The sequence below is a fragment of the Boleophthalmus pectinirostris genome, unplaced genomic scaffold (genome assembly GCF_026225935.1).
Source record: "Boleophthalmus pectinirostris isolate CB_2022bp ecotype Guang Dong unplaced genomic scaffold, ASM2622593v1 HiC_scaffold_9, whole genome shotgun sequence".
Lineage (NCBI taxonomy): Eukaryota > Metazoa > Chordata > Actinopteri > Gobiiformes > Gobiidae > Boleophthalmus > Boleophthalmus pectinirostris.
The window spans coordinates 24,630,215-24,646,687 of NW_026571541.1; the positions used below are offsets into that span (position 1 = coordinate 24,630,215).

The 16,473-nt window shown below is 42.1% G+C and overlaps 1 protein-coding gene across 3 annotated transcripts in view; it reads right to left on the minus strand.

Moving 5' to 3' along the window:
* The window catches only part of stim1a (stromal interaction molecule 1a), a 41,976-nt gene that overhangs the window by 5,377 nt on the left and 20,126 nt on the right, over window positions 1-16,473 (minus strand). For 2 of the 3 annotated variants that reach the window (XM_055147682.1, XM_055147680.1), the window contains exons 8-11: window positions 13,335-13,512; window positions 12,474-12,641; window positions 12,295-12,395; window positions 11,192-11,421 (exon numbers count right to left, since the gene is read on the minus strand). In XM_055147682.1, the coding sequence (XP_055003657.1) occupies window positions 11,192-11,421; window positions 12,295-12,395; window positions 12,474-12,641; window positions 13,335-13,512 (677 nt within the window). Of the gene's footprint in view, window positions 1-11,191; window positions 11,422-12,294; window positions 12,642-13,334; window positions 13,513-16,473 lie in introns of all 3 variants that reach the window. The other variant, XM_055147681.1, reaches the window with a different exon arrangement.

Sequence of the window (16,473 nt, forward strand, 5' to 3'; positions counted from 1 at the left end):
TTAAATCTTATAATAACTGTTCTGCCTCAGTTGATAAAAATAAATAAATAAATAGTTTTGACTTTATCTGTTTTGTCTACTGCAGCTACCGTAGCGGCCATATTGTTTTAGGCTTTTCAACTGCCAGTGTCAACTGTCAATGTCTTCTGCCAGTGTTTTTGTTTTAGCTGTTCTTGTCAGTTTTTTATTCCTGTGAACTGTTTTTGGGCCTATAGAAATATCTGTCTGAGTATTGTAACACCATAACATACTAACTCACTCTATGAGGCACTTTGAATTGTTTTATTTTTGAGATCCCTGATAAAATGTAATATGCTAGTAGCGTTAGCCTTTCTAAGGAGATTACTATTGATGTTAGCATGATGCTAATTGGCTGTCGTATAGATGTTTTTTTGTGATGTTGTTGATATTGTTGTATATATTTTGAATTGTTGAGTTGCCCTATGTTGTTTTATATAGCTCTGATTATTATTTGTTTGTTGAAATGTGAAGATAAAATTGTAATATGGATTTATTTTTTGTATGTTACAGTTTTACAGTCAACCTTCAGTAAATATCCAAAACAGCAAGAGGCTTCCTGGGTGCTTATTGAGGATACTGTTCGCTATCTGTAAAGCTAGTTCCGAAACGCTAGTGGAGGCAGAATAGTAAAAAGACATGTTCAACGGGCAGACAACGGACAACACAGGACAACGCACTTTAGTCTCCACGTCGCAAGATGACATTACAGCACAGGCAAGCAACATGGACAAAGAGTGGGAAACCAGATCACACTGTTCCAGTGCTTCACGCTCCAGCCAGCGCTCCAATACAAGTGTTCTGGCAGCAAAAGCCCGCGCCAAAGCAGAAGCAGCTCGAGCACAAGCATCGTTTGCTGAAAAGGAAGCAGAAATGATTAAAGTGCAAGCACACATTGAAGCAGAAGCCATTAAAAAGAAAGCAGAAATCAACGCAAATCTTCACACACTTCGACTGAAAGGTGCAGCTGCAGCGGCCATCGCCGAAGCGGAGGTACTGGAGGCTGCTGCTGAGGATGAAACTGGCAACACCTGTTTTCCAAGTAAAGAAGTCGTGCAGCACTGGGTAACTGATTCACGAGTGGTTTACCAACCTGACAATGCTCAAGTCTCCACACAAGCTCCACCAGCACATCAACAAATAAAAGACAATGGTGAGTTTGCACAGAACAAAACAGGAGAACGCAGCACACCATTCAGCGAGATTAGTGAATATGAGTTCACAGAGTTGCCAACAGCACAATCTCCAAAAAATATAAACCCATCAGTGCAGCAGACTATTCTTTCAGAAATACAACACCAACACCTCAACCACGCTATCCTGGCCCCGTCACTTATGACCAAAGATCTCATTTACCCTATAACAGACAGTCACCCATGAAAATCCAGCCCAGGCAATCACCTGTCCTCAGTGCTAACGAATCTGATCCTTCTGCTGCATCAGACTTAGCCAAATACCTGATTCGCAGAGAGTTGGTTAGCTCAGGACTCCTAATGTTTGATGAAAAGCCTGAACATTACTGGGCCTGGAAGGCATCTTTTCATAATGTCACTGAAGAACTCAGTCTCACACCAAGAGAGGAATTGGACCTTCTCTGCAAATGGTTAGGCCCTGAGTCATCAGAACTGGCAAAACGCATTCGAGCTGTGCACATATTTGATGCCACGGCTGGGGTCAGAATGTTGTGGCAAAGACTGGGGGACAGTTATGGGTCCCCTGAAGCAATAGAGAATGCCTTACTGACAAAACTAGAAGAGTTTCCTAAAATCTCAAACAGAGAGAATCACAAGCTAAGGGAACTTGGTGATCTCCTTACTGAACTTAATGCAGCTCGCCTAGATGGGTTCTTACCTGGTCTCAAATACCTTGACACATCTCGTGGAATTACTCCGATAGTTCAAAAACTCCCATATCACCTCCAAGAAAAGTGGATCACTGCAGCAGCCCACTACAAAGAGCAATATAATGCTACCTATCCACCATTCCCAGTCTTTGTAAAGTTTGTGTGTGACAAAGCCAAAACACTCAACGACCCAAGTTTTGCCCCCTTACTCTTTAGTGGTGGCCTAAATGTGTCTAAGCCAGAGAGACCGAACAAGTCAAACTTTAAACATGCAGTGTCCGTCTGCAAAACTGATGTAACTGTTCCAGATGAACGTAGTGGCTTTCCAGAAGGAAATGGGGTCGACCCTGACAATGAATGCCCACTTCATAACAAACCACACTCCCTTCGCAAGTGTCGAGGTTTTAGAGCCAAAACTTTAGATGAGAGAAGAGCTATTCTCAAAGAAATGAACATTTGTTACAGGTGCTGTTCTTCTGCCAGCCACAGGGCAAAGGAATGTAGCGCAAACATACAATGCAATGAGTGTAAAAGCAACCACCATGTCACAGCTCTTCATCCTGGTCCAGCTCCTTGGAATATGTCAACTCGAGACACAGCAACCCCTGGAAGAGCATGGCGGGGAGCAACCAGAGAGCTCCACTCAAGCCATCATATCCAAATGCACAGAGATCTGCGGAAAAGGTAACACTTCACGTTCCTGCTCCAAAATCTGTTTGGTAAAGATCTATCCTGATGGGCATAAAGAGAAAGCAGTCAAGGCCTATGCAGTATTAGATGAGCAAAGCAATAGATCCTTGGCAAAGACCGAATTCTTTGAAATCTTCAACATAAACACAGACAGAACAGTTTACACACTTAAAACTTGTTCAGGTGTAGGTGAGACTAAGGCAAGGCAAGCAAAGGGCTTTATTGTGGAGTCTTTAGATGGCAAAACCAGTGTTCAGCTTCCTACCCTGATCGAATGCGACATGCTTCCAGATGATCGATCTGAGATTCCGACACCAGAGGTTGCAAAGCACCACACTCACCTCAAACATTTAGGAAGCAAGATACCCGCTTTAGATCCAAATGCTGCAATACTGGTCCTTCTTGGCCGTGACATCCCACAAGTGCACAAGGTCAGAGAAAACTACAACGGCCCTCATGACGCCCCTTATGCCCAACGTCTTGATCTTGGCTGGGTGATTGTAGGTGAGGTCTGCCTAGGAGGTGCTCACGTACCAAACAGTGTTAGTGTGTATCGCACCTCTGTGTTAAACAGTGGCCGTGCATCCATTTTAGATTCTTGCCCTAACACATTCCATGTTAAAGAAAAAGTCTTCATAACTGACTTACTATCTAGCTCTTTGAATATGAGCAGTTTGATCAACCTTGATGAAAAGGACAGTCTCAGTAAGCATTTGTTCATGCACACTCCTCAAGATGACAATCCAGCCATGTCATTAGAAGATGAACAGTTCTTAGAGATTATGGATGGACAAATGTTTATGAATGAGTCCAACAGCTGGGTGGCACCTCTACCCTTCAAACCAAAAAGGTCCAGGCTACCTAACAACCGAGACCAGGCAGTCAAACGTCTCAAGTCACTGTGTCGCATGCTTGAAAAAAAGCCTCATATGAAAGAACACTTTTTTACCTTCATGCAGAGAATGTTTGACTCTGGACATGCTGAACCCGCCCCTCAACTTGACAAAGACCAAGAGTGTTGGTACTTACCGATATTTGGCGTCTACCATCCTCGCAAACCCGAGCAAATCCGGGTAGTGTTTGACTCTAGTGCCACCAATAAAGACACCTCATTGAATAACGTCTTGTTGAGCGGCCCCGACATGAACAACACACTCCTTGGCGTCCTCTTGCGTTTCCGCAAAGAACCAGTGGCAGTCACAGCAGATATAGAGCAAATGTTCTATTGTTTCGTCATTCGTGAGGACCACCGTGACTATGTCCGTTTTTTGTGGTTCGAGGACAACAATCCTACCAAAGCCATCAGAGAGTACAGAATGACTGTACATGTGTTTGGAAATAGCCCGTCGCCTGCCATCGCAATATATGGTCTCAGAAAGGCAGCTCTTGCTCCTCAAGAGAAATATGATGAAGATGCTAAGCAGTTTGATGCTAAGGAACTTCTACGTTGATGATGGGCTGGCTTCTTTCCCTTCAGAGTCAAATGCAATTCAGACTCTGAAAAACACAAAAGAAATGTTAGCAGATTCCAATATTCGCTTGCACAAGATAGCCTCCAACAGTCCAACTGTAATGGCTGCATTTCCCTCTAAGGAACGCGCTAAGGGGCTGAAAAATCTTGATCTTGGCACTGAGCCGCTACCCTTACAGCGTAGCTTGGGACTCAACTGGGATTTGCAGAATGACTGCTTTACTTTTCTTGTGTCTCAGGAAGACAAGCCATTTACAAGAAGGGGTGCTCTTTCTACAGTGAACAGTTTATATGATCCCCTTGGGTTTGCTGCACCCATCATTATGCAAGGTAAAGCCCTCATCAGAGAACTATGTACAGAGAACTGTGAATGGGATGCTCCATTTCCTGCAGAAAAAGAGTCACAGTGGAAATCTTGGAAAAACTCACTTGTCGACCTTGAGAAACTACAGATCCCTAGAAAGTATATAAACTCATCCTTGCAGTCTACGTGTCAGAGAGAGTTGTGTATTTTTGCAGACGCTTCCACACTAGCCATATCTGCTGTTGCATACCTTCGAGCTGTAGACAATAAAGGTCATGTTCATGTTGGCTTCTGCATAGGCAAGTCCAAATTAGCCCCCCGTCAAGTCCATACTGTACCACGCTTGGAGTTATGTGCTGCAGTTCTAGCAGTAGAGCTGGGCGACATGCTTCGTGAAGAGCTTGACATTGAAATTCACAAAGTCAAGTACTACACTGATAGCCGAGTTGTGTTAGGCTACATTAACAACACAAGTCGCAGGTTTTACGTCTATGTAGCTAACCGTATAGCTCGCATCAGAAAGTCAACCGAGCCCTGTCAATGGCACTTTGTGAGTACTGAAAACAATCCTGCCGACCATGGAACACGGCATGTGCCAGCCTCACTCCTTAGTCACACAAATTGGTTCACTGGACCAGACTTCTTAATGAAAGGTCATGAGGAGCACTTTGTTGAAACCGAAAACTTTGAACTTGTGGAGCCTGCTACAGATGCAGATGTTCGCCCCCAGATTTCAAATTTTGCAACCAGAACTTTAACCAAACCGCTTGGCTCACATAGGTTCGAGCGATTCTCCAGTTGGAATCGTCTCACACTTGCCATGGCCAGACTCATCCAAAAGGCCAGGTCCATCTCAAAAGCTATAACAAATGAGAATAAAATGGATGTGCTAACCCAAGCAAAGCTGGTCATTGTCCGCACTGTTCAAAATGAGACATTTGAGCAGGAAATAATAAGTATGAACAAAGGTGAAAGTGTGTCAAAACATAGCCCTCTGAAAAACCTCAATGTGGTTCTCGATAAGGACGGATTGGTGAGGGTAGGAGGTCGTTTGTCTTCTGCAGATATTCCCCGAGATCAAATCCAACCCATAGTAATTCCAAAGAAGCATCACATTGCAACCTTGTTAATACAGCTCTATCACGAACAGGTTGCTCACCAAGGGAGACACTTCACAGAAGGAGCAGTCAGGTCTGCTGGACTGTGGATTCTCGGAGGAAAAAGGTTGGTGTCCAATATTATCAACAAGTGCATTCATTGTCGTAGACTTAGAGGAAAAGTAGAACAACAAAAAATGGCAGACCTACCAGCTGATCGTTTCCTCCAGGCTCCTCCCTTTTCACACGTTGGAGTGGATGTTTTTGGACCATGGAACATCTGCATCCGGCGGACAAGAGGTGGGGTGCTAGATAATAAACGTTGGGCAGTTATGTTTACCTGTTTAGTGTCAAGAGCCGTGCATATCGAAGTAGTGGAGTCCCTCTCAACTTCAAGCTTCATAAATGCTTTAAGAAGGTTCATGGCTATAAGAGGACCGGCAAAGCTCTTTCGGTCAGACCGTGGAACGAACTTTGTTGGAGCATGCAAAGAGCTTCAGATAAGTTCTGAAGATGCAGAGCTCCAATCCTACCTCAAAAACGAAGCATGTACTTGGAAGTTCAACCCACCTCACTCTTCACATATGGGAGGGGTATGGGAAAGAATGATTGGGGTAGCTCGACGGATTTTAGATGCAATGCTACTAAAAGTTCACTCTCCCAACTTAACTCATGAAGTCCTTGTAACACTCATGGCAGAAGTCATGGCCATTATGAATAGCCGTCCTTTAGTACCTGTGTCATCGGACCCTGAACAGCCCGATCTGCTCACTCCAAATGCCATTCTCACTCAAAAAATCAATTTAGTTTCTGCTCCTCCTGGAGACTTTATTGCAAAAGACTTGTTCCGGAAACAATGGAGACAAGTACAAAGTCTGGCCGACTCCTTCTGGAAGCGTTGGCGAGAGGAGTATCTTACAATACTGCAACCGAGAAGAAAATGGCAAGCAGACCAACCAAACTTGGCTATCGGAGATGTTGTTCTCTTAAAAGACTCACAAGTTAAAAGAAACGAATGGCCTACCGGGCTGGTTGTGAACACCTATCCAGGTAGAGACAACAGAGTGCGTAAAATAGATGTTCGAGTAGTTAAAGAAGGCACTCCGAAGGTATATACAAGACCTATTTCAGATGTTGTGTTATTGATTAAAGTATAGTGGTATTGCAGTATACCAGGCGGGGAGTGTTCTGCCTCAGTTGATAAAAATAAATAAATAAATAGTTTTGACTTTATCTGTTTTGTCTACTGCAGCTACCGTAGCGGCCATATTGTTTTAGGCTTTTCAACTGCCAGTGTCAACTGTCAATGTCTTCTGCCAGTGTTTTTGTTTTAGCTGTTCTTGTCAGTTTTTTATTCCTGTGAACTGTTTTTGGGCCTATAGAAATATCTGTCTGTGAGTATTGTAACACCATAACATACTAACTCACTCTATGAGGCACTTTGAATTGTTTTATTTTTGAGATCCCTGATAAAATGTAATATGCTAGTAGCGTTAGCCTTTCTAAGGAGATTACTATTGATGTTAGCATGATGCTAATTGGCTGTCGTATAGATGTTTTTTGTGATGTTGTTGATATTGTTGTATATATTTTGAATTGTTGAGTTGCCCTATGTTGTTTTATATAGCTCTGATTATTATTTGTTTGTTGAAATGTGAAGATAAAATTGTAATATGGATTTATTTTTTGTATGTTACAGTTTTACAGTCAACCTTCAGTAAATATCCAAAACAGCAAGAGGCTTCCTGGGTGCTTATTGAGGATACTGTTCGCTATCTGTAAAGCTAGTTCCGAAACGCTAGTGGAGGCAGAATAATAACATTAATCACTGTTCAGTTCTATGGAGGACAATCCTAAGAAGAGGTCATCATACTGAACTTTTTAAAATTCAGACAACCATGCACACAATAATGAACAAATACTCTGTAATCTGTACCTAATAAAGTGCATTTGGCTATTGGATATAAAATGTAATAAATAATTCTTTAATGTTCAAGTTAGTTTTATGTGATGTGATTTTTATGAATGTTTTGGTTAAATACGCTCTTCCAGTAATAGTATGGTGCAGACAAATGTACAGACAGACATAAAGCATTAATCTGAAAAAGTGGAAAGACCCAAAGAAACAGAGAGGGCATGCAGACTCCAACAGAGAGAGAGTCACAAACCCACATGTCCAACGGCTCTAGCACCAAGCTACAAATGTGACGATTTTGTTTACGCTAGCTTGCAATTTCCTGTTTTTTAACGTCTCTAGTGTTACTGAAGTGAAAATGCACAAGAATGTTGGGACCATATGGCTTTTGCTGAGCTTTTACAAAATTATTTTTCCTCTGACTCCAGTGACCAATTGTTCTAACCTCTTTAATAATATGTTGGTAACACCACTACAAATATAGCAGCACACAGGTTTAAATTAAGAAATATATTTTTCATTTTCAATTTGAAAAAGGTTGGTCACAGTTATACTTTCAATTAGTATTCCAATTCAAGTAAACAATTTCAGGAACAAAGGTATCGTATTTTCTGGACGAAAAGCCGCTACTTTTTCCCTAGATTTTGAACCATGAGGCTTAAATAAAGGTGCGGCTATTCTGTGGATTTTTCTTCCACCGCTAGGGGCGCTCTAACCGGAATTAGAATAAAAAATAAGATAGACGAAAAATCAATGCAAAGAAGAATACGGTACTTTTTCTTCAGCAGATAGAACACGCACGAGAAATTACCAATTAGTAATTATTTTAAAATCCTCGCTCCTTCATCATGGAAATGGCACGAAGAAGTTCGTATGATGCACGTTTTAAGCTGAAGGCCATCGATCTTGCTATCCAGTAAGGAAACCGCGCTGCTGCACGCAAGCTTAGCATCAATGAATCTATGGTGAGACGATGGAGGCGTCAGCGTGAAGAGCTCATACAATGCCAAAAGTCAAAAAAGGCTTTCAGAGGACATAAAAGCAGGTGGCCTGAACTTGAAAATGTCCTGGAGGACTGGGTGAACACACAGAGAGCAGGTGGCCAAGGTGTATCCACTGTACAGATCCGACTGAAAGCCAAAACAATTGCCCGCGAAATGAATTTTGAAGATTTTAAAGCTGGGCCGTCATGGTGTTTCCGATTTATGAGACGTAAAAACCTGTCCATTAGGGCACGGACCACTCTCTGTCAGCAACTCCCCGCTGACTATCAGGAAAAAGTTGAAAATTTCCACAAATTCGTTGAAACAAAGATACAAGAAAACTCCATCAGACCAGACGACATCATAAATATGGATGAAGTACCTTTGACGTTTGATCTGCCTCCAACCAGGACTGTTAACAAGACAGGTGCATCATCCGTGTTGTTGAAAACAACTGGCCACGAGAGAACGCACTTCACCTGCGTTCTGGCATGCACGGCATCCGGACAAAAACTTCCTCCAATGGTGATTTTTAAGCGGATAACTATGCCGAAAGAACAACTTCCGAAAGGCATTGTGGTCAAAGTTAATACCAAAGGGTGGATGATGGAAGGCCTAATGAAGGAATGGTTAACGGAGTGCTACGGCAAGCGCTCGGGAGGATTTTTTCACCAGAAAAAAGCGCTGCTTGTTTTGGATAGCATGAGGGCCCACATCACAGATTCTGTGAAAGCAGCGATCAAGAAAACAAACTCCATTCCAGCTGTGATTCCTGGAGGTTTTTATTTTTTATTTTTATTTTATTTTTATTTTTTTTTGTGATTCCTGGAGGTACAACAAAGTATTTGCAGCCACTTGACATCAGTGTGAATCGGGCATTTAAAGCCGCTCTCCGGGTTGAGTGGGAGACTTGGATGACAAGTGGCGAAAAGTCATTCACAAAAACTGGCCGCATGCGAAAAGCATCCTTTTCTGATGTCTGTCAGTGGATCCTAACAGCGTGGAGTGCTGTGAAAGAATCCACCATCACCAAGGGGTTCCGAAAGGCTGGACTACTATGCGAAGAGAACGGCGTCCCTTCAGAGCCAACTTCACCGGAGGATGACAGTGGCACGGAGAGCGAAACTGATGGAGACAGATGTGACGAAGCGCTTCTGAGGTTGTTCAACTCCTAAACTGAAGAAGAGGACTTCATGGGTTTCAGCGAAGATAATCCGTGTATCATTCGTTCATTTGTTTTTCAATATAAAACCAAAAATAGGAAAACGAAAAAACAACTGTTTTCTTCGCTATTTGTCTCCAAAACCAAAATGAAAAAACGGATAACGATTCGTTTTTTCAGTTTTCGATTTTGTGTTTAAATGAAGAATGGAAAAAACGGATAACGGCCGTTTCCCGTTTACGTGACTTCCGTGACTGCGATGGCGAAATTTTGCACCGGGTACGAACTGAATCAGGACGGATCCAGGTCCGAGACCAGACCGAGACCAGAGCGGGACTGAGACCGGCACCACACCGGGACCAGAGCGGAACTGAGACCGAGACCAGTGGTCCGAGTGGTTCTGTGTCATCGTCTCCGCGCTGGTTCCGTGCGGGGAAAGTGAGAATGTTCTGTGGACTACAGGTCCGGACGGGCTGCTCCGGTCTGGTTCCGAGGTGGTGCAAAGCATCAAACTGACGCTTTCACACCAACGAAAACGAACCCAACTAAGAGCTTTTGGTTAAAATGGACCAGGTCCGGGACCAGACCGGGACCAGAGCGCTACTGAGACTGGGACCAGACCGGGACCAGAGCGGGCCTGAGACAGAGACAAGACCGAGACCAGATCGGAGGCTCAGAGCCCACGGCAGGGCCGGAGCTCGAAGCTGAGGCTCGGACCCTGCGGAGGCTCAGAGTCAAAGCTTGGAGTCCGCCCCAGTCCCGCTCTGGTCCCGGTCTGGTCCCGCTCTGGTCCTGGTCTGGTCCCGCTCTGGTCCTGGTCTGGTCCCGCTCTAGTCCCGCTCTAGTCCCGGTCTGGTCTCGGACCTGGATCAGTCCTGGTTCAGTCCGTACCCGGTGCAAAAGTTCGGCATCGCAGTCACGGAAGTCACGTAAACGGGAAACGGCCGTTATCCGTTTTTTCCATTCTTCATTTAAACACAAAATCGAAAACTGAAAAAACGAATCGTTATCCGTTTTTTCATTTTGGTTTTGGAGACAAATAACGAAGAAAACTGTTGTTTTTTTGTTTTCTTATTTTTGGTTTTATATTGAAAAACGAATGAACGAATGATACACGGATTTAAGATGATTAAAGTGACTTGTGGTTTCAAACACAAGAGAAATTAAGGTAAATAAATACCGGTTATTTTCTCTTGGTTCTGTTCCGTTTTAATTAGCAAAGTTGTTGCCGTGTTAAAAGGCACTGTTTAAAGAATCTGTTCAGGTACATACATGTACATTTACAGTACAAAATCGTTCTGTACATGCAGTAAATATCAAATTTTTCAACATAGATATCTGCGGCTTATAGCCTGGTGCGGCTTGTATATCCTTATTTTTAAAAACAGAGCGGATGCGGCTTTTATACAGGTGCGCTCTTTCGTCCAGAAAATACGGTATTTGAACAAAGGTCATGACATGAACTAAAAGTGGGTGAAAACAGGACAGTTGTGAGTTTACATGTGGCACATATGACAAATGTAAAACAACACTCGTGGTAGTTAAAATCCTTGGCTCAGCCCTTCATGAGGGCAATCTGGACAGGTACAGTTAAGGTCCAAATCTTATGTGTGCTGGCTTTTGCTTTTCCCTGGGTGGCCCTTGGAGTGCCTAGAGCTCCGCTTGCTACTGCCCCCAGACAGGCTCCCAGACTCAGATGAAGTCTTACATGACAGAGTTCCAGGCATGATGTCCTCCTCCAGCTCCTCCATGTCGTCAGTCATGATGAAGTGCTGTGGCGTGGCTCTTCCTCCCATGAAGCTGGGGTCCAAGTTGAGAGCCGAGGCCAGTGAGGGCAGCCCGGGGTTGTTGACGATGGTGAATCCTGCGAGGATCTCGATCTGCTGCCACCGGTGCAGTCTCTCCCTCAGAGCAGCCGTCACTTCACCCAGAGCCTGCCTGGAAAAAAAAACAAAAAAACACATAAAGACATTATCAAAAAAACATTATGTAATGAATGCTCAATATAATACAAATGGAGAGAAAACTATTTGGGATCTATTGTGCAACCCTTTCTGGTTGTGTCAGATTATAGTGAATTAATCTAAATTTGAGTTGGCACAATTATCAAGTCACAAAGCCTGAAATTATTTTGATCATAAACCTTGAACTGCAAAAAAAACAGCAACTGTAGTTTAGACCTCTGCAAACATGGTAAACAATAAATTATCACATTTTATATAGTGCTTTTCCACCTTCAAGGCACTCAGAGTGTTTTACAACAAGGAACCACTCACCCATTCAGACACACATTCATATACCAATGTACGCAGACACAGTGAGCGAGGTGGAATCGCACCGCCAACCTGTGGGTCAGTGGATCTGAGCTCTCAACCAGTGATGTTTATGTCGAGAGCAGGATTCTAACTAAACTTCAGATCAGTGGACAAACGCTCTACTAACTAAGCCACTGCTGCTCCAAATGATCCAAAATGCAAGGGATTTGTATTAGTATTAACAGTTCATATTTCAGTCTTCTCTAAAATGTTAATGTTCCTGGAGTTACATACAATATTCCCTCTACCCCAGGGGTGCTCAAACTTTTTAGCCAAGGTCCAAGTCCAACTTCAAAGTCAGGTCCAAAGCTCCAGACACTCCTCCCCTTTTTTATGTTTGACAAATACTTTAAATATCATTTAATTATTTATTTAAATGAACTAATTTAATAGTATTTAACATGTTTAATATGCTGTTATTTTAAGAATAGGCCTATTGATTTTACTGACGTTGACAATGTAAATATATTTATTTTTAATCTGAACTGTGTCTTACTTTGCTGCCAATATTTTGTGGTCCACATCATCCAGAGAAGAGCTATGAGCCACGTGGAAAGTCCCAAAGAGAGTGTTCCTCTTTTTCTTGATCTTTTCAGCCTGTAATAAAACAACACTGACATTAGTATGGGCACTACAGCAGGCATTCATAACACTTGTGTTGCATGAGATGCATACCCCTTCTTTGGCCACTAGGAGCTGCCGTTCTGCGTTCTGTTTCTTGATGTTGTAGTACTGCACTTCTACCTCATGTGTGAGCTGCAGCCACTTCTGGAGAGGCTCAGGGGGAGACCAGCCGCTTCGGGACTCCAGCTCTTTCTCAGCCTTCTTCAAAGCCATGCGAACCTATGCAAATGATCAGTTATCTTCACATGTTATGTAAGAAATTATATAAAAATGACATTTTACAAAACCTGCTGTACTAAATCACCTAAAGAATATTAACGCTCTTGTTCAGATATTACATGGAAAAATAATAAAATGCTCCTATCACGGGTGTGCAATATTGTACGTAATGAATATATTTTTTTATATTTTTTCTTAAAACCCATAGTCAAGATATTCTATTTTGTATATCTTCAAAACTATGATTTCCATTTGGTTCTATTCCATTATGTTTCCATTTAGTCATATCAACCACCTCTGGCTCATATTAACAACACAATTGGTCATTACTCTCTTAGTCAGCCAACATTTTAATAAGTTGACTAATTGTTTTATTAGGATTATAAAAAATACACGCACATATGCACAAGAGCAGAAAAGAGAGGGCATGGAGTGAGGTAACCAGTGTTTCTGAAGTGTTTCTCTTTATATCTTCTTAAATGTGAACATGTTTACTGCATAGCTGTTACAGTGGAAGTGCTGTTTGGATCTGATGCATGCATGCAGAGATAATTTGCCACACCCCTTTTTATTGAGCCCTAATAATATAATGCCAATAAAACATCTTGATTATATGGGTAATTAGTGATAACGTAAGTCCACCCTGGGAAAAACGTACTGTATTTATTCTGACAGAATGATTTATAGTAATACCTGTTCTAGCTCCTCCTCAGCGTACTTCTGGCGGCTCAGCTCGTTCTCGGTGCCCTCTCTGAGCTCCCTCAGGCGTTGGGCTTCCTGTTTGGCAGCGTTGATCTCATCTCTCAGCTTCTGCTCCAGGTTCACCTTCTCCACCTCCACAGTGCGGTGCTCCTCCTGCGCTATCTGTAACCTGGAGAGCAGCGTAGGCACAAGGGGAGTAAGTGCAGTGTAGAATTTACTTTGCGATAAAAGAAGCAAAACAAGAATAAACTGAGATCAATACATTAATTGGGAGATGTGGAGAGTGTCACCAAGCTGTATTTTGTTTCATTCAGACATTTCTTAACACATAAAACATGCAAATTTGGGCTGACTTCTTATCTCAAACTGAAAACACTCTGTTCCACCTTGTGATGCTATGTGGCAGGAAGTGCTCCACTGTGATTTTATACTCCATATATGTTCACTAGAATCATTTTAGATGACTTCAGCCCTGGAATGGCCAATCTCTACAGGTAAAAGGTAGCCGTTTACTTGAAAATTACATGTTATCACAAAGTGAAACAGAGCATTTTGAGCTTTAGAGATGTAAACAGACTAATAATAAAAGGTTACTCAAACATGGGTGAATGAAACAAAACACAATTCCAGGTACGTAGTTGAGGAGGTAACATTATTATAGCAATGTAGCCAATGAGGACCAACCCTTCTGGACTGAAATTTGTGCTGACAAAGTGTTAAACTTTGTAGCAGTTTTCTTCATTGAAATAAGCCCAGTAAATACATAATCTTAACCAACAAATCAGTCTTTCACTAGATGGCCCAAAAATGTTGTGAAAGAAAAATACACATCTAATGAATAATATGAAATGGTTATTATTATTATTATGAGGGGTATTGTTTTTGCTCGGTTTCTTACGCTCTGCCCTCGCCACTAACAAAGTTAGGGGCGAGGGGTATTGTTTTTCGTCGGTTTCTTATAATTCTTATTTTTATTATTTTTTTCCTTGCAAACGATCGCGATTTTGAGGGCCTAAACATCGACGAAAAGTCCCCAAACCGGGCATCAGATCGATCGGCCCGGTGAAAAATTTGATAAAATGGGCATCGCGACAATGCCCAAAGTCCCCCCACTCAACAGCGCCCCCTAGAAAATGCACATTTTGAGATGAATGGGAGTCTGAGAGGCAAATTCTGTCGTACGGTCACGAAATTCGGAGCAGTGATAGAACTCTAGGAGACAAGCGAAAAAGCCAATCATTGTGCACCCCTACGACGAACAGGAAGTCGGCCATATTGGATCAAACATTCGGCGCCGTTTTGACTTGGGGGTCGCGAGTCCCCGGCATTCGCCAGGGGGGGCGGTGCGCGCCCGGGGCGAGGGCCACCATCGCCGCGCGCGGCTTTAATTATTATTATTATTATGATTATTATGATTATTATTATGATTATTATGATTATTATTATTATTTAAATTAAAGGTGCATTGTGTAACTTTTCTGGTGGAGGGTCGATCAAATGCTTTTCTAATGAAGACGTTATTGCTTTGTCTGAAATGTTTCACAGTATGGCATTAAACCTTTCTATCATCGTGGGAACCAAACCAGACCAAGTTACAGGTCAGATTTGTGGAGAGGCACAGTCACAGTCAGACAGATTTTCTAGGTATTTTTGAGCAGTAAAAAAACTGTAATTGAATAAATATAAAATAGATCTGTTCAATGTCATAGTGTGGAACATTTCAAGCAGAGCAATGACATATCCATAGAAACAAGCAGGGGACAAAAAGTTATATAATGCACCTTTAATTAGTCTTAAAACGCATGTCATGATTACTTCACATCTTCCATAACAAATATGTAACCGGAAACAATGGATAACCCAGAGACAACACAGTGCGGTTCAGCTGCTCGGCAACTCAGTAATGTGTCATGAGCGGTCGGAACGAGGAATGGGCAGCTGTCAGCATGCCATTTCCCACCAGCACAGTAGAAACACTGGGGATGTCAACAGGGATATTTTTACACCAGACTATTAAACCATCTCCCAGCCACTGTCAGAGGGGCCCGCAAAACATTACATAATTATGAGCACACATACTTACGACAGGGGACTGTTCAAAGGTCTGGAAAAAGTACTATTAAAGTAGTCACTGAAAATGTGTTTGTGTGTCTTCTTTTCAGATAATTATTAACACATTACAAGTAACAAAAACATTACTCTTCTGGAAATGGTATTGCAATGCAGGTATTATTAAAAAAGAAGACAATTCATATTTTTATTTGCTCTATTAAATTACAAAAAGTGCAAGTACAAAATGTGACTTACTTCTGAATTATATGTTCAACGTGTACTATAACTACTTCTGTCTCACTTATCTAATCTTCAATGACTTTTAATCTCAAAGCCTTAGTAACAAAATGTATCCTTAACTGAAAGTACTGTTTCAAATAGCCCCATTGCAATTCACCTTTTTATATTTTTTTCCCAAAATCAAGCAAACATCTGAGGATTACTAATACCACTTGACCACAGAAAAATTGTACAGGCTATTACAAGGACAAACAAACAATGAAGCAAAGCTATTTAACAGACACTAGAGGGCAGCACTCGCCAGCGTGAATACCTCGTCCAGCCAAAAAGTCCAGAGAACAGTAAGGTGATCCTGAGAGTCCACTATGGAAAATGTATCTGTGCGCAGTGCTGCTAATGCGTTGGACCCTGACCTCTGCTATTCTCTCACATGGATTTGTAAGCACTGGCACCAACGCAAGCACCAACTGTTTGATCCAGCATAGAGATGGGAACCGTTTCAAAAATTGGATAATATCGTAATTGTTGTTCTGGAGATATGCCAAATTAGAATGTTGAGTAAGTAATCTATTATTAAAACTTAAACCTGATAGCTGATTAAAAATAAAAGAAAGAAATGGAAATAGAAGCTTCCAAACAAGGGTATAAACTGACATGTCTTGCCTTTTGTGATTAATACCATATTCCTGGATTGTTAAAACATCCGCTGAGTATTATTATCAAGATCTCCATTGACGCAATTTGAAAATCCTTGACTTCACTGGTTAAAGGTGCATTCTGTAACTTTTCTAGGGGAGGGAAGCTACTTGTTTGTCTCCAGAGAGATGCCATTGTTTTG